The following is a 24,517-nucleotide window of genomic DNA, read 5'->3' on the forward strand; positions in this document are numbered from 1 at the left end:
CTTGATAAGTGGTGACTTCCAAGTAAAAAAAAAAAAGAATAAACAGTGGTTATGACCCAACGACTCATTGATACGTCTAGTATGCTTTTTTTTTTTACTAGCAAGTGACCTCTTATCAAGGCCTAAAGGCTACTCGAGGTTAAGGGTTAATGCCTTTGTCAGATGGAGAAAGAACTGGAAAACGATTGGTGAAATAGGCAGGATTGTTAAGTTTGAATTTGAAAGTGACTATGTTGTAAAAATTCTTTACAGTGGTTGTAGCCAGACGAGTTTCTGCTGTGAATGTTTGACAATGGAGGGGGTGGATCAGAGGTTGAGCTGTATATATAATTTTGCACATATGAATAGAAACACATGGTTACTCTTAAACTCCGTTTACAGACAACACTCCTTGGGGGTGGGGTTAAGGAATACAAAATAACTTCGACTCAACTGTTATCGAAAGTAAATACTCACAGATTATTTAAAATGCCAAGGACAAATTTGCCGGGAATAACATTTTTATGAAGTTAGTTGGGACATTTTTTTAATGAATAAACAAATTAATTAACATAAGTGAAATAAATTAATATGAATGAAAAAAAAAATAATGTAGAGATAAAAAAAAAAAACGAAAAGAAATCCTGGTTAAATAATTTAAAAATATAAATTTTGGGGACGCACATGGTCTAAATTAACTTAATGAGCATGTTATAAGGAATTTATGTTATTTATTTCATTTATTTCATTTTCTCTTTTTTTCTCTTTTTTTGCATGTTTTTGCTTCATGAAACGAAATATGCATCAGAGTGTAACGAAAGTTCTGTCCGATTTTTAAGGTTCAATCTCTGGTTCTGTCGTGTAAGAAATTTGTAGCAATAGTATTACAATAACAATAGCACCAGCAGCAGCAGCAGCAGCAGCAGCAATAGTAGCAACCACTATTAACGATGTTTGAAATATTTACTTGACTTCTAAGCCAAATGCTGATTGGAGCGAACATATAATTTCAATTCTGACTAGCCAATCAGAAACAACCTCTCATATGAACAGAGAACAAGGCCGAAGGTTTATAAAAGGAAGTGCTTGCCACTGTCCTCTCTCTCTCTCTCTCTCTCTCTCTCTCTCTCTTTCTCTCTCTCTCTCTCTACACTATTGTGTAATCAACCCACGTCACTGAGTTCAAACACCAAACTCATCTCTTGGCACAAATCAAAACTTGCTGAGTCATGAGCTTTTGACATCGACAAGAAGACTTCAATATCTAACATGACTCACCTGAATTTCCAATATGGCGGCATTTCAAGTGTTTAGATCCAAAATTGGCGGAGGAGTTTGGAAGAGTCTGCAAAGATCAACTCTTTCAACTTTGACCTCTTGGCAGCCAACTTTTCGCCCAAGAACTGATTAAAAAGCTTGCTGCATGTCTGAATACCCTTTATGTAAAATTTCAAATGTTTAGACCCAAAATCCGCTGAATAGTTTGCTAGAGACTGCAAAAGCCAAATCTTTTAAACTTTGACCCCTTGGCAGCCAAATCTTCGGCCAAAAACTGATTAAAAAACTTTCCCCATGTCTGAATACACTTATGTAAAATTTCAAATGTTTATATAATTGGCTGAGTAATTTTTTAGAGACCGCAGAAGTCAAATTATTTTTTAACTTTGACCCCAATTTTGACCTCTTAACATTTATTGTTTTGAGTTCAAATCATATTAAATGTTTGATCGATGGCCAAATAACCTACATCTAAAATTTAAAGTGTTTAGGCCCAAAATTGGCAGAGGAGTTCGGTAGAGTTTTCAAAGGTTAAGAAGATTAATGATAGAAAGAGATTTTTCTCGTGTTATGGCAAGAAATATACAGACTGGTTCAGGAATGTTTTCTGATTAGATGAATCAAGATTTTGTGTTGTTAGTGATGCTCCTGATGCTCCCGAACGGTGCAATCGAAGAACTGGAGAAAGATTTTCGCCAAGTTGCATAAAATCGACAGTTAAATACGAGAATGAAGGGATAATGGTATGGGGAACTTTTACTATAGCAGGAGTTGGGGAACTTATTAGATATGAGAAGTCAATCAATGTAAAGGAATACATTCAATTGTTAGAAACAGGACTGTTACTAAGTATCCAGAAGCTGGGAATATCTCAGAACATTATTTTTCAACATGATAATGCTCCTGCACACACTGCTAAAGTAAAAAAAAAAAAAAATAGTTTTCTAATAATTCAATTGATGTGATATTTTGGCCAGGTCAAAGCCCCGATTTAAACCCAATCAAGAATATTTGATCCATAACATCTCGTACATTGGCTGGAAGAACTTTTTCGAACAATGACAAACTGTGGGAAGCTGTGCAAAGTGAATGGAATAGCATCTCCCCTTTACAGTGTTCCACTTTGGTTGAGAGCATGTCTGAAAGGATTGATCTTTTAAAGAAATCAAAAGGAAATGCGATTCCATCCTAAGCATTTATTAAAGTAAATATCTTGTTCTGTGTTATTAGTCTCGTTTAAGTTTCCTTGTTCAATTGTTCTTTGTTCAATATAGCTTTTAGTGCAATAAAATGTATAAAATTTGTTTGGCCCATTTTTCTTTGCTCACGAGTGTATATATATATATGATGATTGCAACGTCTTGTCAGACGAGTGCCACTCCCTCAGACACTTAAAGTCCATGAGCCCCAAAATGACTTCCATTGCCACAGGAGCATTTTAATAGACAAATGCCTGAGGGAGTATGTATACACAGATGATGTTACAGACTCTTAGCTTTGTATGACAGCTAAGCCTCTCTCTCAGTTCAAAATGTTGAGATCCAGCAACAAGCAAGAGCAAGATAACCAGCAACAAGTTAAACTGCAGACCAGCTTATGTAAGTCCTCTAGTAAATAATTATATATATATATATATATATATATATATATATATATATATATATATATATATATATAATTATTTATTATAATAATTAAATACCTACAAACACTAGTGTTTCATCCTTTCAGAAATCATCAGTGCAGGGTGTCACGATTAACACCAGTTGAGAGATTCGAACCTTGGCAACAGAAGTCATGTCTGGCTTCATTAGCAAGGACCCGAACCATTTGACTACCGACAACCGCAAGAGATACAGTTAAAATTAAACATTTATTCTTTTTAAATGCTTTTAACGTCTGTCAAAGTGATCTAATCATTATATGATAATCTATGCATATGAGCTAATTTTATTACAACTGAAAATGCTCAACGATAAGAAACAAGTTTCTTAAAGGGCTGACATAATTATATATATATATATATATATATGTGTGTGTATATATATATATATATATGTATATATATATATATATGTATATATATACATACATATATATATATATACATACATATATATATACATACATATATATATATATATATATATGTATATATATACATACATATATATATATATGTATATATATATACATACATATATATATATATGTATATATATATATATATATGATTAAATAATAATTACTCTTTATACCTACAGACACTAGTGTTTCATGCTTACGCAATTATCAGTGTAGGAGTGGTAATGTGAGATTCGAGCCCGGCCATGAAGCCACTTTTTGCTCCATTCGCTAAGCCTCTACTCCAGGGCCACCAAACAATTGCGATGGAAATAAAGTAAATTAAGAACTATTAAACGCCAAATACGGACGAACACATTATGATGATCTAGAGTGTTCGCAAGAGCGGAAGTCATGAACATTGCAAAAACGATAGTTGACTTCCTTAGTTATAATTCTTGAATGAGCTTGATAATTATAATTAAATAATAATTATTCTTTATACGTATGCGTGTGTACGTGTGTTCGTGTGTGTGCGTGTGCATGTGTGGGTGCATGTGTGCGATTCAAATCAATCTAATATTTGTGTCAACCAGACTCCGCCAAGGCAACGTGTGACCGGGCAAGTACAGCTAGTATATAGATATAAATATCAGAATCCTGAGGCAAATAGAAGCACAGATTATAATGAATCGTGTGGTATCAAGTATTAAAACATATTTTTTAGGGGTAATATTATATAAGACAATCCCAGCCAAAAAGAGAATAGTTCAATATACTTGATAGAGCAAATGAAATTTAATTTAATTCAGAAAAATATAAAAATAATTAATTAATTTTTAATATATTTTTGTATTGTATTTGCTAAATAGTAAAATTATTTCGAATTAGATTTAATATTTGCTAATGACTTTTCCTCTGAGGAGAAGCACCTACATCGAAATTACATGGGTTAAAGAAAAAACTCTGAATTGTATTCTTTATCCAAACAATAAATTTCTGTTCTGAAAAATTATTTTTCTGACTGAAATTTAAACAATATATATATATATATATATATATATATATATATATATATATATATATATATATATCTATAAAAGTGAACGTGTCTGTCTGTCTGTGTGTCTGTGTGTCTGTCTGTCTGTGTACATTTCCCTACGCAATAACTCTGTCAATTTTTAGTCTATAGACTCGAAATTTGAAATACCGGGTACTAAGATTTAGGAAAATCGATGTGACGGGTGTCAGCCAGAAATTTGGCTGTTAAGGGGTCAAATTTCAACGATTTGACCTTTAAGAACTCTACCAAACTCCTCCGACAATTTTGGGTCTAGACACTTGAAATTTTAGATATAGGTTCCTTGAACCTGGATCTAACTTAATAAAGTAATTTGAGCCCGAAACTATAAATTTTAAGGGGTCATAATAGGGGTCAAAGTTTTAAAAAATTAACCATTTTTTTTGTTTTTTTGCTTTTTTTGCACAGCATACATCTCCAAACACCCGAGCAACGCCGGGCACCCCTGCTAGTATATATATATATATATATATATATATATATATATATATATATATATATGCAATATTTATTATGACACTATATAAACATATTTCAAGGTCGTACTATTGGTTTCGATACACCGAAAACAGTAATAATATACTGTGGAAAATCGATATAATCTCTTCGGCGACAAAGAAAAAACTGGAACTAATGCAAAATGAACGAACATAGAAAAAACGCTAGACTAGCGTTTAAGACTCAGAATTTCATATTTAAAAAAATATCGTTTTAAAACCGACGCTAATAGATTATGATTATGGAAGAAAGAAAGGAAGTCTAGCGTTTTTCCTATGTTCGTTCATTTTGCATTAGTTCCAGTTTTTTCTTTGTCGCCGAAGAGATTATACCGATTTTCCACAGTATATTATTACTGTTTTCGGTGTATCGAAACCAATGGTACGACCTTGAAATATGTTTATATATAATAAATATTGTATCTTCAGCTCTCACATCTACGATCGAGCACTTTATTGGATTTTTTCATCACCCCTGGACACGCTATATCTATATATATATATATATATATATATATATCTGCTTGCATGGTCATCAATATAGGGGTAACATAAGTTTCGAACCCAGCCATGAAGCCACTTTTTGCTCCATTCGCTAAGCCTCTACTCCAGGGCCACCAAACAATTGCGATGGAAATAAAGTAAATTAAGAACTATTAAACGCCAAATACAGATGAATACATTATGACAATCTAGAGTGTTCGCAAGAGCAGAAGTCATGAACATTGCAAAACTGCTAGTTGACTGCATTGGTTATAATTCTGTAGACGGTGCTCATCCTTAAGTATTCATAAAGGGGCTTGATAATTATAATAGAATAATAATTACTCTTAATATATTTCTGTGTTAATTGCTGGTAGCCTGGAGGTAGAATGCTAGCCTACAAAGGTTGACTTTGTGACTCGGTTCAGATCTCCAGATTGGCAGTAATTGCTACTTCCTACACTGATGATCGCATAAGCATGAAACACTACTGTCTGTAGGTATAAAAATAATTCTTAATATCTATTTATGAAAATATTATTATTGTTATTATTATTATTATTATTATAAGTCCCTTTAAGAAATTAAAATTAAGCACTCTTTAGGTTGTTGGTTGGTTGTTTTTGTTTTACAGCATATCAACCCTTTTTGGGTTATTTAATGCCGAATCTAAATATTTTGAAGAAAATTTTTTATAGAATATATTTGTTGTTTTTACGTTGGTTTCTATTTAACCCATAGTTGGGACCCTAACAGGTACTACCACTCCGGGTCAGAGTGGACCTGGGAGCAATGGTAATTAAAGGGTGGCTCCACACTCCCCAAAGCCCGCAAGCTGGGGCCTCACCACTGGATATAGTTTAAGGTCATATCCAGGACCCTCTCTTTAGGGAATTAAGAAAAAATGGTCAGCTTAAGTACAAAATGCAATATTCTGAGTTGACTTCCTGTCGTTGAATACTCTCTGGATGTTTACTACTCATGCCCGTAACCATGGCATTTATAGGTACTTAATTTCTGTCAATCCCTGTGTTAATTGCTGGTATCCTGGAGGTAAAGGTAGAATTCTACAGAGACAAGGTTGACTTTGTGATTGGGATTGAATCTCCTGACTAGCAGTTAGTGTCTAGGTATAAAAATAATTTATATAATAGTTTGCTTGTTCTTTTCCTTAGTCTGTACGTTATGTTTCGAAAAAGGCTAAATTATAGAAATTTCGAAAAGGCCAATCTGGCAATTCTGAACAATATGAAAGTGACCTCCCTGTACTGTAGTCTCGTTTTCAAATATTATAATAATGATATATGATCACTGATATAATGGTGTGAGAAAGAAACATGCTATGATTTCGACATGCAGCAGTTTTTCATTGAAGAAAGAAGTCAATGAACCATTACATAAAAAAGGTAACATTCGAAAGAAACAGGGAAAAAAAGAACATTGTATGTCAAGAGTTGTTGGACTGAAGGAACAAATTAAAGATTGTCTTTTACAATGTGATTTTATTATTTGTATTGAACTATGTAGCACAATATTACTTTCTGATTGTTTAATAGTATTTATTAGTTTATCTCATTTGGGTCAATTGTGTTTTTAAAATACAATGGACACACTTTGCATGGAAATGTTAATAAACTCATATTCGCTTGTGTTACTGAGTTTTATGTACAAAAAAAATTATTTTTGTGCTATCCAGAACATCAGCTTAATTCAATATATTTCTCATTTGGTGAAATTTCCATGGGTCGTGTTGTTATTAATATTTCTTTATATAAATATTATCACTGTATATATTTAGATTTATATATATACAATGTAACCCGGATATAAGAGAGGAGGGATCTCTCTTATATCCGGGGTATACGGATATTATTGTTTCTATTGTTTCTTATATCAGGATTACCTTACATTAACACAAGCTCTAATTTCTCTTATATCAGTTTTCCTTATACTGGAGTCTCTTATATCCGGGTTACATTGAGTGTGTGTGTGTGTGTGTGTGTGTGTGTGTGTGTGTGTGTGTGTGTGTGTGTGTGTGTGTGTGTGTGTGTTTACTTATAAATGTCCTCCTTTTATCCAGGTGTTCGAGTTTAATTTTACTTATAAATATATGTTAAGTCCATGTCTGCTCCTGCAGTTATTTATGCGTGTGCGTGTGTTTAGTGCCCCCCCCCGTTCCGTTAATAATTGTACCCAGCTTTAAGATGACTTCTGCCAGAACACAACAGAGCTAAACACAACACTTTCATTCACCTAAACACGTTTAGCCTCACCATCCAATGAAATTGCGCAGACCGACCGCAGCTCCCTCGTCTCCTTGTTAATCTTTCCTTGTGTCCTCGCCCTTGTAATCGTCACCGATTCTACGGCTTTTAGACCCGCTCCTTTGGCCGTTGTTTTTTTTTTTTTTACCTACCTTTCATCCCCAAGCATATAACCGATTCTGCAGTGATTCGGTTCAGTCTCCAGTGACAACATTTTGAAGAACTGAGAACAGAGCATGAAGAAATTTCAAAGAATGAAGTTTTTTTTTGTTTTTTTTTTTTCAAAAAATATACAAACTTTATTTTTATTTGTTGAATTCTTACTTTTCCATTCCCTGTTACCAAAAAACAAAAACAACAAAACAACAAACACAAAAATATACACATGATCCCTTCTATCAGATTATAAATATATATATATATATATATAAACACAATGGACACCTTGCAAGGAAATATATAAAAAATATAAATCATACAACGGAAGCAAATAAAATTTGGGAAAAAAGAACGAATGTTCTTTAATATGAAAGAGGAAAAAAATATTACTTCAAACCAAAGTCCAACAGACCAACGAAAATTCTTTTTCTAGCTTACGTGTGACAGACTAACGAAAATGCTATTTCAAATTTAAGTGTGACAGACCAACGAAAATGCTATTTCAAATTTAAGTGTGACAGACCAACGAAAATTCTATTTCAAATGTAAGTGTGACAGACCAACGAAAATACTATTTAAAACTTAAGTGTGACAGACCAACGAAAATGCTATTTAAAACTTAAGTGTGACAGACCAACGAAAATGCTATTTCAAATTTAAGTGTGACAGACCAACGAAAATTCTATTTCAAGGGTAAGTGTGACAGACTAACGAAAATTCTATTTAAGGCGTAAGTGTGACAGACAAACGAAAATGCTATTATAAACTTAAGTATGACAGAACAAACGGCATTTCAAACTTGAACGTGACAAACCAGTGAAAATTCAATTCCAAGCTTAAGCCTGATAAATCGACAAAACTCTATTTTAAACTTAAGTGTGGCATTTATGTGAAAATTCTATTTCAAATTTAAGTTTGGCAGACCCCCACCAGTTCTACTTCAAGTTTAAGTTGTAATATAACACTATCGTGGCCGAGCTGTATCTTTTGTGTCATGAGTACGTCTCGTGGGTGGTTTTATCTTCATTTTAAACAGCTGTTGACCATTGTTTCTTTTTGAGCCCAAGTTGTTTCAGATCCTTAACAGCTACAGTCTGTTGCCTGTCCAAACAGGTAATACACAGTCGTTGCACGGTGTCATTAGTTCTCTCTAGAGTCTTAATTATCTGGGGTTCGGAGAAAAGCGACTATAATCAATGTGTCAATTTGTTATGCCCTTATTTATTTGCCGCCCCACAAGGGCAAAGTAAGGCACAACGTGGGCCTTGAATGTGAGAAAATCAAACTCTACAAAAAAGGGCGCCTCTCCTTGTGGCACAATAATGAAAATAGTTGTAGGTTTTTAATATTTATGTGGACTCTTTGTTTGGCAGTTTTAGAAGTCATGTATAATTAGGACCGAATTGACACGCGATGCAAATGTGGATGTGTCATTGGTTCATTTTGGTCAGCTGACTGGATAATATAATTGAAATTAGATAATAAAGTTAGTTGTTGATCAGAAATTAACAGAAATCACAATTATACAAGATCCTCGCTAGGGTGGCGTTCATACCATTTTGGAGCAGTGTTTATCGCATTGTCCAGGAATGGTTACAATATAGCTAAGATTGATTAACAGTTCAAATTTGAAGTTAAAATTGTTTTTGTCTTTTTTCATTTATGAACATGTTTTTTCTAGCTGTGTGTGAAATAAACAAAATCGTAGCAGAATATCAAAATTGGCCCTGAAACAGGGAGAGTGAAACGACCAGTATCGATGGACTCCATAAAGGTAAAAAAAAAACAAAACAAAAAAAAACATAATATAGTCGGCATGGTACAACTTTCTTATTTTTTTGGTCCCCCCAAAAAAGGAAGGTGGACCTGTAAATTCACCCTTGTCCGCACCTTTCTCAATAACTATGCCTTGGAATTTTTTGAAATTTTGCACAAACATTAAACATGATATGAGTAAAAAAGTAACAGAACGGATTTTCCGGGAAAACTCCAGTTGCCTCCTTAGGGGTGCCTTTTGAGTTAAAATAGCTAAAATTGATACTTTTGTACTTATTAAAAAAAAATTGTTGCTTTGGATTTTTATAAAACTTTCTGAAAAATTGTAACTAACTGATTTTTGTATAATTTTGTTTGTCTATACTTCGCGATAACTCTTAAAGGGGCTCTTTAAGGGCTATTAAAAACACTCCATTTTTGGGACTATTTTACCATATTGGTCCAAAATTTTCTGTGTATGTCTATTTAGCAGTTTTGCACGGTGCTGAACTCAAATTTAAATATTTTAAAGCCTTGGGGACTTTTGGGGTTAAATAGGGGGGCAAATGATGGATTTAGTAATTTCTTTTGCAGAACTCAAATTTACATATGTTAATGCCTACAACTGCCCCGTTTGTTCATTTTCATCAGGATTTGACGTCCCCTGAAGACTTTTGGGACTAAATAAGGTAGGGGTGGGGGCAAATGCTGAACTTAGTCATTTTTTTTATGCCTCGTTCACTGTGTATTCACAGGGGACTATGCATGCTTCACTTGTTTTACCTGCTTTCTAGAATCAAGTACTCACAAGGAGAACTGTGTGAAGGTTGTTAAAATAGATAATGAAAATAGTGCTACGGAATTAACTGGATTCGAACTTAGTGAATCCAAATCATCAGTTTTCATCATCTCTATCCAATTCATCATCTCTATCCATACAAGTGAGATTCAACACAGGTATTAGTGATCTGGTCATATTTCAACCATAACCACTTATAAGCAGTGTGTCATTCAGAGAAAGTGAGACACAAGGGCATTCTATATCATTTTTTTTATTGGAATCCTTTGAGATGAATAATTTGTATTTTTTTTTTTATTTATGGACTGTTATTCTCATCTTTATACTTGTTATTGTTTCACAACGTTTCGGCCAACTATTGCTCTGACTTTCGACAGGTGGTTAACAACAACAGGATAGGAATGCTGAGTCTCTTAAATGTATCCTCGGTAATTAATTGGATAGAGGCGTTGAATCTCTATTGTTCCAGGTAAGCATTGTCTGAAGATAGCGGTTTTAATCCTATCCAAAGCCAGCCAGCCAGAGGATTAGTTAGTCAAAAACGTGGTGAGACGACAACAACCATGGAAGGCAGTAATTACTGAGGATACAGTAAAGAGACTCAGCATTCCTATCTAGTCGTAGTCAACCAACCAGAGGAAAAGTTGGCCAAAACGTCGTGAAACAACAACTATGAAGATGAGGATAACAGTCCACAAATAAATAAATAAATAAATAAGACTATTCCACTTGTGAGCTCTCTAAACAATATAGCATACTAAACATTAGAGAAAGTTGAACGAGTGCTTCAAACAATATTCAGTAAAGCCAAGAAATACATAATATTTTACAGTTCATCTCCAACTCTGTAGGGAGAATAAAATGTTGCCAAATGTATATATATATATATATATATATATATATATATATATATATATATATATATAGCTTTGAGTAAAAGAGAAAAAAGAAAGATCAATTCCACAAAATGAGACTTATCCGGATTATATATATATATATATATATATATATATACATATATATATATATATATATATATATATATATATATATATATATATGTGTGTGTGTGTGTGTGTGTGTGTGTGTGTGCTAAACCGACCATCTTCCATCAACGATGAAGCCATCGATCGACTACGCCAGGAGCCTATCAACGAGGAGCTCGACATCCCACCCTCGTCAGAGGAAGTAAGCAAAGCCATCAAGCAACTTTCCTCTGGGAAGGCCCCCGGCCCCGACTCAATTCCAGCAGAAGTATATAAAGCTGGTGGACCTACACTGCTTTTAAGACTAACAGAACTCTTCCAATCCATGTGGGAGAGTGAAGAATTACCACAAGATTTTCGTGATGCTACTATCGTTCACATTTACAAACGCAAGGGAAATCGTCAGTCATGTGACAACCACCGCGGGATATCCCTTCTTTCCATCGCCGGGAAAATCCTGGCCCGCGTCCTTCTCAACCGCCTGCTGGTGCACCTTGAAGATGGTCTTCTTCCCGAGAGCTAGTGTGGCTTTCGAGCGGGCCGCGCGACGACTGATATGATCTTTGCTGCACGCCAACTGCAGGAGAAGTGTGTCGAGCAGCACCGGGGCCTCTACACCACGTTCGTCGACCTGACCAAGGCCTTCAACACTGTTTGCCGAAATGGCCTCTGGCGGATCATGAAAAAATTTGGTTGTCCAGACAGGTTCATCGCCATTGTCAGGCAGTTCCATGAGGGCATGACCGCTCGTGTCCTGGATGACGGCGACCCCTCAGAACCCTTTCCTGTGACCAACGGGGTCAAGCAGGGCTGTGTCTTAGCCCCGACGCTCTTCAGCATGGTTTTCTCTGCCATGCTCCAGGACGCTTTCAAAGACAGTCACTCTGGCATTGTCATCAAGTACAGATGTGACGGGGAATTGTTTAACATCAGGCGAATGCAGGCAGTCACGAAAGTGAGGGAAACCATCATCAGAGACCTTCTCTTTGCCGATGACTGTGCCCTTAATGCCCCAAATGAGATAGAGATGCAACGTCAAATGGACGGATTTTCCACCAGTTGTGACAACTTTGGACTCACCATCAGTACAAAGAAGACAGAAGTTATGTACCAACCCGCCCCAGGAGATGCATACCATGAACCCGGCATCACTGTCAAAGGACAGAAGATCCATGCTGTGGAGCAATTCACCTACCTTGGCAGCACCCTCTCCCGCACCGCCAACATTGACATTGAGGTTAACCATAGGATCTCCACAGCGAGCAGTGCATTTGGAAGACTTAGAGACAATGTGTGGAAGAGGAGAGGCATTACACTCGCAACCAAACTGAAAGTATACCGAGCGGTCGTCCTGACAACCCTACTCTACGCCTGCGAAACTTGGACGCCATATAAAAGACATGAAAAACAGTTGAATGGCTTCCACCTCAGATGCCTCCGTAATCTTCTCAACATCCGCTGGCAAGACAGAATTCCTGACACAGAAGTCTTGAAGCGCGCGGGGCTCCATACCATCACCACCATAATCCGCAAAACCCAGCTCCGGTGGGCAGGCCATGTCTATCGCATGCACGACAGCCGAATCCCCAAATAACTTTTCTATGGGGAACTCAGCCAGGGAAAGCGGAATGCAGGGGGCCAAAAGAAACGATATAAAGATTGTGTGAGAACGTCCCTAAAAGACTTTGACATCAGCCCCCAGTCTTGGGAGAGTCGCGCTGCTAAACGTTCGGCCTGGCGTTGCGTCATCAGCCTAGGAGCCGACAGGGCAGAGAATCAACGCATGACACATGACCAGCAGAAGCGCAAGAGGAGGAAGGAGAGAGCTGCCTGTTCACAGCCTGCCGATACCGCCTTCACGTGTCCAGAGTGTGGAAGAGTCTGCCGAGCATGGATTGGCCTCATCAGCCATCTCAGGACCCACAAACCCCTGACGCCGAATTGATTGATACCTTGGTCATCGTCGATTCCGACGGACGAGCAAGAAGTGTGTGTGTATAATCCGGATAAGTCTCCTTTTGTGGAATTGATCTTTCTTTTTTCTCTTTTACTTAAAGCTATATATATATATATATATATATATATATATATATATATATATATATATATATATATATATATATTTATGGTCTCATTTTTACATTTTTAATGACCCCATGTTGGCTTTTCTTCCAAGACGCATGGTCTCCATTTTATGTATTACGTTCTTATTGTGCAACATACAAGGGTATAAAATGAACAAAGGAGAGAAAAAAAAGAGTAACAATTAAGAAGCAATGGAATTTACATATATATATACAGATAGATATATACGTTTATTCTCATGTAAACAGTTTGTCAACGACAAACGTGAGAAGAATATGTGAAACATGATTCATAATGGTGTGAAAACGACAGACGTAGTTATTGAAGGCGACTATGTTAATGTCCCAACGCAACTGAAAAATAAAACATGTATTGCCGGGGTAAACGAATAGGGATAAATATATATGAGCAATATATATACATAAATGTGACTTATATTTTGTTGATGATATTTTGGGAGTCTACGACTGTAACCAGAAGAAAATTGGTTTGAAAACGACTGACAAGAGTTAGTGAAAAGCTTGCCAAGATAGCAGCGTGTTGGACAATTGCTGACCCAGTTTATATATTCTCCACATTAGATATTTTTGATTTCTTGAAATAGAAGAGTTGGTTCTTTCATAGCTCAGTATAATCCAGGGGAGATAACTTGGACGTGGCCTAAGATAGGTAATTCTTAATACTTCTGAGCCAACAATGTTAATGCTAAACACTATAGTGACGGGACCAAATATGCAAAAACCCTACTCAATTTTATTTATGGAAATCAAACTTTTATAATTACTGATGTATCTCTTTCACTAAGTGTTGAAACCATAGCCTGCCAAACTTAAATTTACTTTTCATGCAAGATTACAAATCACCTTAAAGTGAATATGATGAAAGAAATATCTGAATAATTAAAAAAAAAATATGCAAACTAATATGTATGCAAAATACACACACACACACACACACACACACACACACACACACACACACACACACACACACACACACACACACACACAAAAGAAATAATTACTAAACTTTAAAGTTGATTGGACAATCAAAATGCAAGCGCACAATTTGATTGGACAAGGAGAAAGTAAATATATAATTTGATTTAAATAATTGAAATCAGAGAAACAATTTGATTGGATGATAAAAATCAAAGAAACCATTTGATTGGGCAATCAGAAAAGAAGGGGCACAATTAAACTGGACATTAAAAAAACAGATACAATTTGATCGGGCAATAAAAAAAAAGACAAGTGACTTAAAAGTAAAAAGAAAAAAGGGGCCGATACAAATCAAAATATTAAGACTACAGTAATAAAATAACAACTATCTATAAACCAAATAAATCTCTGAGTACGTGTAATGCACTACGACATTCAATTTCCTTTCCTAAAAAAAACATGGTGGCTAAATTTATATTTCAAATTTTAATTTTTTATCGCCATAATCTCCATGTAAAACATCTAACTTTCTCTTTATCGCTGGTGATGAAATCAGGTGAACACTTTTATGTTAATTCCTTCTTCTGAAATAATAATCTATCAACGATCCCATCTTGCACACACTCAAAGTATTCCAAACCAATAATTATTCTCAGTTTGGAGAAAATTTCTTGCTAGATATGAACTATGCTAATTAATTCCTTGCTATATATGAAATACACCAATGGATGTTTTACTAGATGTGAAATATACTAATAAATTACTTACTAGATGTGAAATATTTTAATAAATTACTTGCTAGATATGAAATATACTAATAAATTACTTGCTAGATGTGAAATATTTTAATAAATTACTTGCTAGATATGAAATATACTAATAAATTACTTGCTAGATATGAAATATACTAATAAATTACTTGCTAGATATGAAATACATTAATAAATTACTTGCTAGATATGAAATATACTAATACATTACTTGCAAGATATTAAATATGCTAATGAATGTCTTGGTAGATATGAAATATACCAATGAATTTCTTGCTAGATATGAAATATACTAATAAATTACTTGCTAGATATAAAATATGGCAATGAAGTTTTTGCTAGATATGAAATATGCCAATGAATTTCTTACTACATATAAAATATACCAATAAATTTCTTACTACATATAAAATATACTAATAAATTACTTGGCAGATATGAAATATATTAATAAATTACTTACTAATAAATTGGTCCTTGATATGACCTTAAACTATATCCAGTTGTGAGGCCCCAGCTTGCGGGCTTTGGGAAGTGTGGAGCTATCCTTTAATTGCCATTGCTCCCAGGTCCACTCTGACCCCGAGTGATAGTACCTGTTAGGGTCCCAACTATGGGTTAAATAGAAACCAACTTGAAAACAATAAATATATTCTATTAAAAAATTTTTCTTCAAATCTTTTGATTCGACATAAAATAACCTGAAAAGGGTTGATATGCCATAAAACAAAAACAACCAGACCAAACCTACTAATAAATTACTTGGTAGATATCAGATATACTAATAAATTACTTGCTATACATGAAATATACTAATAAATTACTTGCTAGATATGAAATATTCCAATAAATTACTTGCTAGATATGAAATATACTAATAAATTACTTGCTAGATATGAAATATTCCAATAAATTACTTGCCAGATATGAAATATACTAATAAATTACTTGCTAGATATGAAATATACTAATAAATTACTTGCTAGATATGAAATATACTAATAAATTACTTGCTAGATATGAAATATACTAATAAATTACTTGCTTGATATGAAATATATGAATGAATTTCTTACTATTTACAATGATACTTACGATGACACACCAGTTTTTGTTCAATCCCTAACGTTAAGCAATACTGAGCCTGCTGATTACCAAATAGGTGATCATTTGGGAATATCAGGTTCTATACATAGGACAATGTCACCCCCCCCACAGCAAGATCTTCAAAAACCCGGCATCGTCATATCCCTTGATCAGTATATACATATACATACGACTAGGGACAGCTTGATATTCCCATTAAGCATCTTCTTTTGAGGAAAGCCAATTCACCCTGCTAAGAGTAACTGTCACTGGCTTGCATATTTATAAGGGAATAAAATTGCTAAGTCACAGCTTTATCTTTTCCTTTTTCTACCTCCAATTCTCTCAAAGTGACCCAAAATTCGCTGAATAGTTTGCTAGAGACCGCAAAGGTTAAATATTTTAAACTTTGACTTCTTAGCAGCCAAATCTTCGGCCAAAGATCGATTAAAAAGCTTACCCTATGTCTGAATACACTTTATGTAAAATTTCAAATTGGCTGAGTAATTTTTTAGAGATCGCAGAGGTCAAATTTTTTAAAACTTTGACCCAATTTTGACCCCTTAACATTTATTGTTTTGGGCTCAAATCAAATTAAAAAATTTGATCCATGTCCGAGTAACCTACATCCAAAATTTTAAGGGTTTAGACCCAAAATCGGCGGAGGAGTTTGGTAGAGTTTTCACAGGTCAAATCGTTGAACTTTGACCTCTTGACAGCCAAATTTCTGGTCGTAAACCAATTAAAAGATTTCCCTAAATCTCAATACCCCTTATGTCAAATTTCGAGTTTGTAGACTGAAAATTGACAGTTATTTGGTAGGAAAATGTACACAGACACAACGACAGACAATTTCACTTTTATAGATATATAGCTATAGATTTACTGACTTGGAGTTTTCACATGCATCATCATCAGTGTTTGTTCATTGACAATAACCAGTGGTGTTTGCTAAAGTCTCAGTGACAATAAGTCTTTGCAGTTTTTAATCTCATTCTTAATATTATACAAGCCCTTTCTAAAGGAGGTAGTGATACCTGGGATGATGATATAATGACACTAAAATATATACTACAACACTACCTTCCTAAAAATATATTCCAAGATAAATGGGTGTTTTCTTAGACAAAGAAGAAGAAACGAGTCTTTATTTTAGAAAATACCCCTAAATCCACCACACTTGTTGCCAAATCCCACTCCTTCATTGTCATAGATACCGGATGATTTTCTATTCTTATAACTTCATTTCTCAGACTGCTTGCCTTCAGGGATTCCCTTCCTGTTCCCTATTTCCTGTACCATTGTGCAAAAATTTAGATGTAATGCGAACAAATCTTTCTGCCCAACTCCTTAACAAGGTTACCCCCTAGAAATATGGTCTCTATCATAGTAGCCTCTTATGCATCAATGACTATATGACTAGTTTGGTGTGAGTAAAAGTACAAAAAGAAACAAAAAGAAACAAAAAGAAACAAAAAGAAAAACAAAGTAAATGAAACAATACGAATGCGATGCTAAAGAGTGAATTTGATCTCAACTAAGGAAGATATTTTTCTGTCAACAATATCTTCTTCCTAACAATATATTATCACTTATATTATTACCTCCACCTGAATAAACTCGTTAACCAGTCTCTCTCTGTCGCTAGGTATGAGAATTATTTAATTAAAATCTTTCCCAGCGGTAAACTGGTGTTTTGTTGCTCTCTGCCTCAGTACAATTTGTTTTTTTCACAAACGAATACAACAACGGTGGCAGTTGAAAGAATGGGAAATTAAATAGTCCTCAGTGCATAGCAGATTTTTTTTTTTAAGTGGGCTAACAAGTTTATTCAAGGGGAGGTAATAATGTAATTACCAATATTTTTTCCTTAAAGTATCATAATGAGAAAGAGTTAATCGTGTCATATTCAGTAACAATTTTTTTTATATTTTTTAAAAGATAATGATGTAGCAAAACAAAAAATATTCAAAGTTTATCAATCCATTTATCTATCTATCTATCTATCTATCTATCTATATATATATATATATATATATATATATATATATATATATATATATATATATACAGATCTCTCTATCTAAAAAAGAAGAAAATAGAAAACATTTCTATTTAAGAAAGATACAAATACAAGTTTAGATAATTCACTAATTTAAAAACAACAATTATTTACAGCGAAAAATGGCTTTTGGGCATTACTCACAAACAACTTATTTGCCAGAATTCCTGTCTTTCGTTGTAACCCTAAAACTAAACAAAACATGAAGAAAATTTTTTCCAAGAACTTTCAACTATGGAATACATGACAGTAGGGTTGCTTCTAGCGATGGGATGATTCCAATATTTTTCCCGATTCCAATACAATTACCAATTTCATACTAAATTCCCGATTCTGATACAATTACCAATTCCAATACAATTCTTTATAAATTTCTTAATATTCAACTTTAAATTTGTTGTTTCCCTATTACCATAAAAATACATATTAACTGTGTATCTATTTTCTCAAACTTAAAAACAGACTTGTGTGTGTGTGTGTGTGGGGGGGGGTGATCTATAGATTTTAGTTTTGCTGGTAATTCAAAAAAATCGATAAATATTATTTTATTATCACTACCAGCAGTAGAAGATTTTGTTTTAAACAAAATACAAATAAAAAAGATAATTTAAGGAATTGTTTTTGGCATCGTAAAATAGGCACAAATTTTTCTGATTCCTATAGCTCCAAAAGTTTCGATTTTTCCATTTCCCGATTCTGATTAATCATCCCAACCCTAATTATTGACACAACATAATTGTTTTCAAATCCAATGCTAACAAATTCTTGTCGAACTGTTCACTTACATAATCAATTTCACACATCGTTTTCAATTCTCTCAAGATATTCATTATCCACCTGGCAACTTCATTATACCTTATCCTCGAGTGGCTTTTGGGCTGTGATAAGCAGTTACACATTAGTAAAAAAACACCCCCATTTAATGATTTCTATTTACTTTGCCTCCCCACAGGACGGAGTTAGACACCAGGGTTGTTTTTTTTTAACGTGGAGAAAAGGAGCAAAAATAAAAATAGTCTCAGTCGTGAAGGATTTCTCCTCCGTTGACAGAGAACAAGAAATTGAAGTGTAGCATCTGAAGAACAGATACTACACTTTGATCTTGGTCCTAAATTTGTTCTACTAGCTTTATGTAATTCGTTGTTACTTCAGTATTTATGGCGTCATAAATGATCCCTTCACAAAGTCTTCAACCTGTTTTAGTCGATGACGTTATCCCTTTGTGATGTCAAACATTGTGTCCAGGAACAAAAAAAGATAACAACCCCGCAAAATCCACACAGTTTTAATAGTAGATTGATGCAGGAACTGTGACACAAGGGTCGGAAAGTGGGATTGAGAAGTCAGCACCTACGAGGAGGGGCAATCTGATCTGCAAAAAGTGCGGCAAAGCCTGAGAGGGTGGACTTCCTAGTACTTCACAGAATGAACACGCAATCAACAGGGATCAGGTTATTACAGGAATCTAATCTCTGTTCATCTTGGAGGCCGAGAATAAAAATCCCTAATACATAAGTCAGTAAACTTTTATCATATTAATGTGAAATGCCCTCATCAAAGGTAATATAATTATAATGCAATCATTTAACATAATGATGCACATATTTATTTTTCGTTTTATTTATTATGTCGAATGTTACATATTATCAGTTTAATAACCACTCAAACATGATCAAATAATGAAGGATGCCTTTATTTAAAAAAACTTACAGATTAATTGGCGATGTAGAGGGCGTTGGGTATGTGATGATTTAAAGTCTGCGATGGAGAGGCCATTTTGTTTAACCATTAAACTGTCAGGGGGTACTCGGCCGAGGCCGCCAAGATATATTATTAACATTATGTTAATAATATATCTCGGCGGCCTCGACTCGGCTCTACTTCAAGGGTGATAACTCTCTCTTCAAGGGAAATAACTCTATTGGCATTTTTAGGTGTACCTAACATTTATCGAATAAATTGTACTTATTTTGTATTGGTAAATTACAAATTTAAATTAAGAAAAATGTATTTAAAGGAATAAAAGTCAGTTTTAAAGAGTCCCTAGTGACTCGCCTGCACACGAGGGCAAAGTTTCTTGGTTTTCTTCACAATGTAATAATGTAAAGATTTGGGACAACTTTTGGCGCTTATGTCAACGGATCATCAAATTTCAGGGAGATAACCAGCATAAACATAGCAAAAATAAGCATATTTTGCAAGATATAATTTATAATATATGTTAAGAATGGCTTTTTAAATAATAGCGTTATTATTTCAGCACGGATCAATAAGGGCACTAGTACCACAAAAATTAAATAAACTTGTTAATCAATCAAGAAGTTGTTGTCCAATTAGCCAAAGAAAAATGCTTCCCTTATTTAAGAGACCCCCCCCCCCCGATAAAAAAAACCCCGAACATTGTCTTTGAACGTTGTTATTTTCTCCTACTTTAATCATAGACAGAAATGACTAATTACCTAAAATAAAGAAAAACAAATTTCTTATTTTTTTTAATTTTATTTTCGTTGAAAAAAAAAAAATTACCTTGCCGGTTCAAATACGTCAAAATCTACTTCCAAAAAGTTTTGTATTTTCGTTGTTTTGTGTATGTTAATTATTATGCGCCCAAAATTATACCTTGCAAACTGAAACTACAGAATAGTAAAAAAAAAAAAAAAAATTAAACTTTAATCATTGACAGTTTAACTACTTCAAAAAAGTTTTAATCATCTTGACGCAGACCTAATTACCTAAAATAAAAAAAAAAACAAATTTCTTTTTTGTGTGTGTAATCATGTTTTTTTTTTTTTTTTTTTTTTTCGTTTAACATTCTTCCATTGTTCTACTGATTATTTAGCGTCCCAAATTATATCTTGCAAAATATGCTTATTTTTGCTATGTTTATGCTGGTTATCTCCCTTAGATTTAATGATCCGTTGCCATAAGCGCCGATTTTGTATATATATATATATATATAAAATTTCATAAAAACGGTATATATTTGAAGTTTTAAAGGGTTTAGGTTTTAATAGCCCTTTAGGGGTGAATGTAAAGATTCATAAACCTTCCATTGTTTTCCGCGGGAAATTGTATATAAGAAAACATTTTTAGATTTCATGTATTCTTTAACATTTCTTCCTGTAGGGAAAACACAAACAATTACATAAACATTGAGTTTTCTATCTATAAATATAAAAGCGAAAATGTGTGTATGTATGTGTGTTCGCTTTTTCTGTGTGTCTACAAAAGGCTTCTTTCAGAGAAGCAAGCGGTCGCTCGGTTCACAACTTTTTATATCACATACAAATCGTAATATCTCACACTTAACAACGAAGCTCGCCTGTCTATTTAATTTGGTCGATTTCGGGAAGATAAATATTCAATATTTGTCGCTCGCCGCATGTGGGTTAGTCTTTTTCCTATAACATCTTCGGTGGGGGGGGGAAGCGTTCAGCAGTAAATGAATACTACCCCGCAGTCAAAACTTGACCTCATTTAAAACGGGCACCTGCTAAATCCAACTAATTAAATAAATTCAAACGTGTTTCCATTAGCATCTCGCGTTGGGCAAATGGTTAATATCGCACGTTTTTTTTTTTTTTTTTTCACACTTTAATTTACAACTTTGCCTCAACGATTCGGGTTCGATCCTCATACTTACTTTTATTTTATCCCTCCCCTCCCCCAAACACCCGGGCAACGCCGGGTATAATAAAAATGAGTATATGAACATTTATGAAGGCTGATAGCAATGTAGAAAAACGGGATGACGTCATAATGGGTTTTTCTTTGCCTCGGATGATATTTGGAAAGATGAGCTGAAAAATCCAAGCAATCTTACAGGACTTGTCCTTATAGGTGGCTGTCATTCATGCATTATAGATAAGTTGTTTGGTAGTAATACTGAAACTCATTTAACTGTAAATAATGTACACTCTTACATGAATAAACTACATAAATTTAACACTAAAAAATGTAAACGCAAATCATATAAAGAATTTAAACCCCAAAAATAGAACAACAAATCCATGTTTAAATTAAAACAAAACTAGAAAGCTGAATAATTTCTGAGCAGCTATTTATTCAGGGAAAAGTATTTGGCCTAATGGATGGATTCACAGACTATGAAATCAGCGTTTGCATCAATTTGTTTTTTTTTTTTTTTTGATAGAAATCACTCAAAGCAAGGCATGAAGCCACCAGATGCAAGAGGCTAAAAAAAAAAAGCAGAAAATATTACTTCAAGATCAAAAACCAGCGAACGAGAAGCGTTAGATGGAATAAGATTCCAACCCATAAAACAGCAATTCTTTCCTCTTTTTCAGAAACATCACTCATGGAATGTGAGGACTCAGAGACAAAATAAGAGAAGTGAGAATTTATATGCTGATACTGTTCAGAAAGACATGGAACTGCTTATTCCCTTCCAGCTATGGAGAAAAATTACTACTTGTGTTCAATTAGATGTATGCAAGAAATCTTATACAAATCTTCAAATAAAGGATGCAAAAACCAGAACCAAAATATAACCCGCATTTGAATGAAAACAAAAATAAAGAAAACCAGACACGGTATAATTTATAATTTCCTAGGGGCGATTAATCAAGAAACAGATACGAAATAACCAAACAAATAATAATAATAATAATAATAATAATAATAATAATAATAATAATAATAATAATAAAAACACAAGAACAGAAGAATCAATGAGTGAAGAAGGGCATGTATTACATGTATTGTATTTGGTGACAAAACAATGCAAAGAACGAAATATTCTACCTACTTGGTAAGAGTTTTCAAGAGGATCACACCAGCAACGACTTCCATAAAAGCTGTGAGGAAGAAGTTGAGGAAACGGTCACCGGCAAGGGAGTTGGATGTCATGTAGATGCCAAAATACGTGAAACTGATCATCAACCTGCAAACGGCACAGCATATTCAGGAATTTTTTTGGACAACAAAAATAAAAATTGTAAAAAAAAAAAAAAATAATTACAAGGTAGAACGCTAAATTTGTCGGCCTAAAAAAACGATGCTACAATTTTATTTTAAAAGTTTTATTCAAAAAATCAGTTCACTTAATTATATAGTAGAGATTATATAGTATTATGTAGTGGAGATTATATAGTATTATGTAGTAGAGATTATATAGTATTATGTAGTAGAGATTATATAGTATTATGTAGTGGAGATTATATAGTATTATATAGTGGAGATTATATAGTATTATGTAGTGGAGATTATATAGTATTATGTACTAGAGATTATATAGTATTATATAGTGGAGGTTATATAGTATTATGTAGTGGAGATTATATAGTATTATGTAGTAGAGATTATATAGTATTATGTAGTAAAAATTATATAGTATTATGTAGTGGAGATTATATAGTATTATATAGTGGAGATTATATAGTATTATATAGTGGAGATTATATAGAATTATGTAGTGGAGATTATATAGTATTATGTACTAGAGATAATATAGTATTATGTAGTGGAGGTTATATAGTATTATGTAGTGGAGATTATATAGTATTATGTAGTAGAGATTATATAGTATTATATAGTGGAGATTATATAGTATTATGTAGTGGAGATTATATAGTATTATATAGTGGAGATTATATAGTATTATGTAGTGGAGATTATAAAGTATTATGTACTAGGGATTATATAGTATTATGTAGTGGAGGTTATATAGTATTACGTTGTGGAGATTATATAGTATTATGTAGTAGAGATAATATAGTATTATGCAGCAGAGATAATATATAGTATTATGTAGTTGAGATTATATAGTATTGTAGTAGAGATTATATAGTATAATGTAGTGGAGATTATATAGTATTATGTAGTAGATATTATATAGTATTATGTAGAAGAGATTATATAGTATTATGTAGTAGAGATTATATAGTATTATGCAGTTGAGATTATATAGAATAATGTAGTGGAGATTATATAGTATTATGTAGTAGAGATTATATAGTATTATGTAGTTGAGATTATATAGTATTGTAGTAGAAATTATATAGTATTATGTAGTAGAGATTATATAGTATTATGTAGTAGAGATTATATAGTATTATGTAGAAGAGATTATATAGTATTATATAGTGGACATTATATAGTATTATGTAGTAGAGATTATACAGTATTATGTAGTGGAGATTATATAGAATTATGTAGTAGAGATTATATAGTATTATGTAGTGGAGATTATATAGAATTATGTAGTAG

General features: G+C 33.5%; 1 protein-coding gene across 2 annotated transcripts in view; it reads right to left on the reverse strand.

The window, feature by feature from the left end:
• The window catches only part of LOC145260483 (organic cation transporter protein-like), a 291,891-nt gene that overhangs the window by 47,598 nt on the left and 219,776 nt on the right, over positions 1 to 24,517 (reverse strand). For both annotated transcript variants that reach the window (XM_080118592.1, XM_080118593.1), the window contains exon 6: positions 23,058 to 23,192. In XM_080118592.1, coding sequence (XP_079974718.1) covers positions 23,058 to 23,192 — 135 coding nt within the window. The remainder of the gene's footprint in view (positions 1 to 23,057; positions 23,193 to 24,517) is intronic.

Source organism: Euprymna scolopes, chromosome 36 (assembly GCF_053919585.1).
Source record: "Euprymna scolopes isolate OS-2025 chromosome 36, ASM5391958v1, whole genome shotgun sequence".
Taxonomy (NCBI): domain Eukaryota; kingdom Metazoa; phylum Mollusca; class Cephalopoda; order Sepiida; family Sepiolidae; genus Euprymna; species Euprymna scolopes.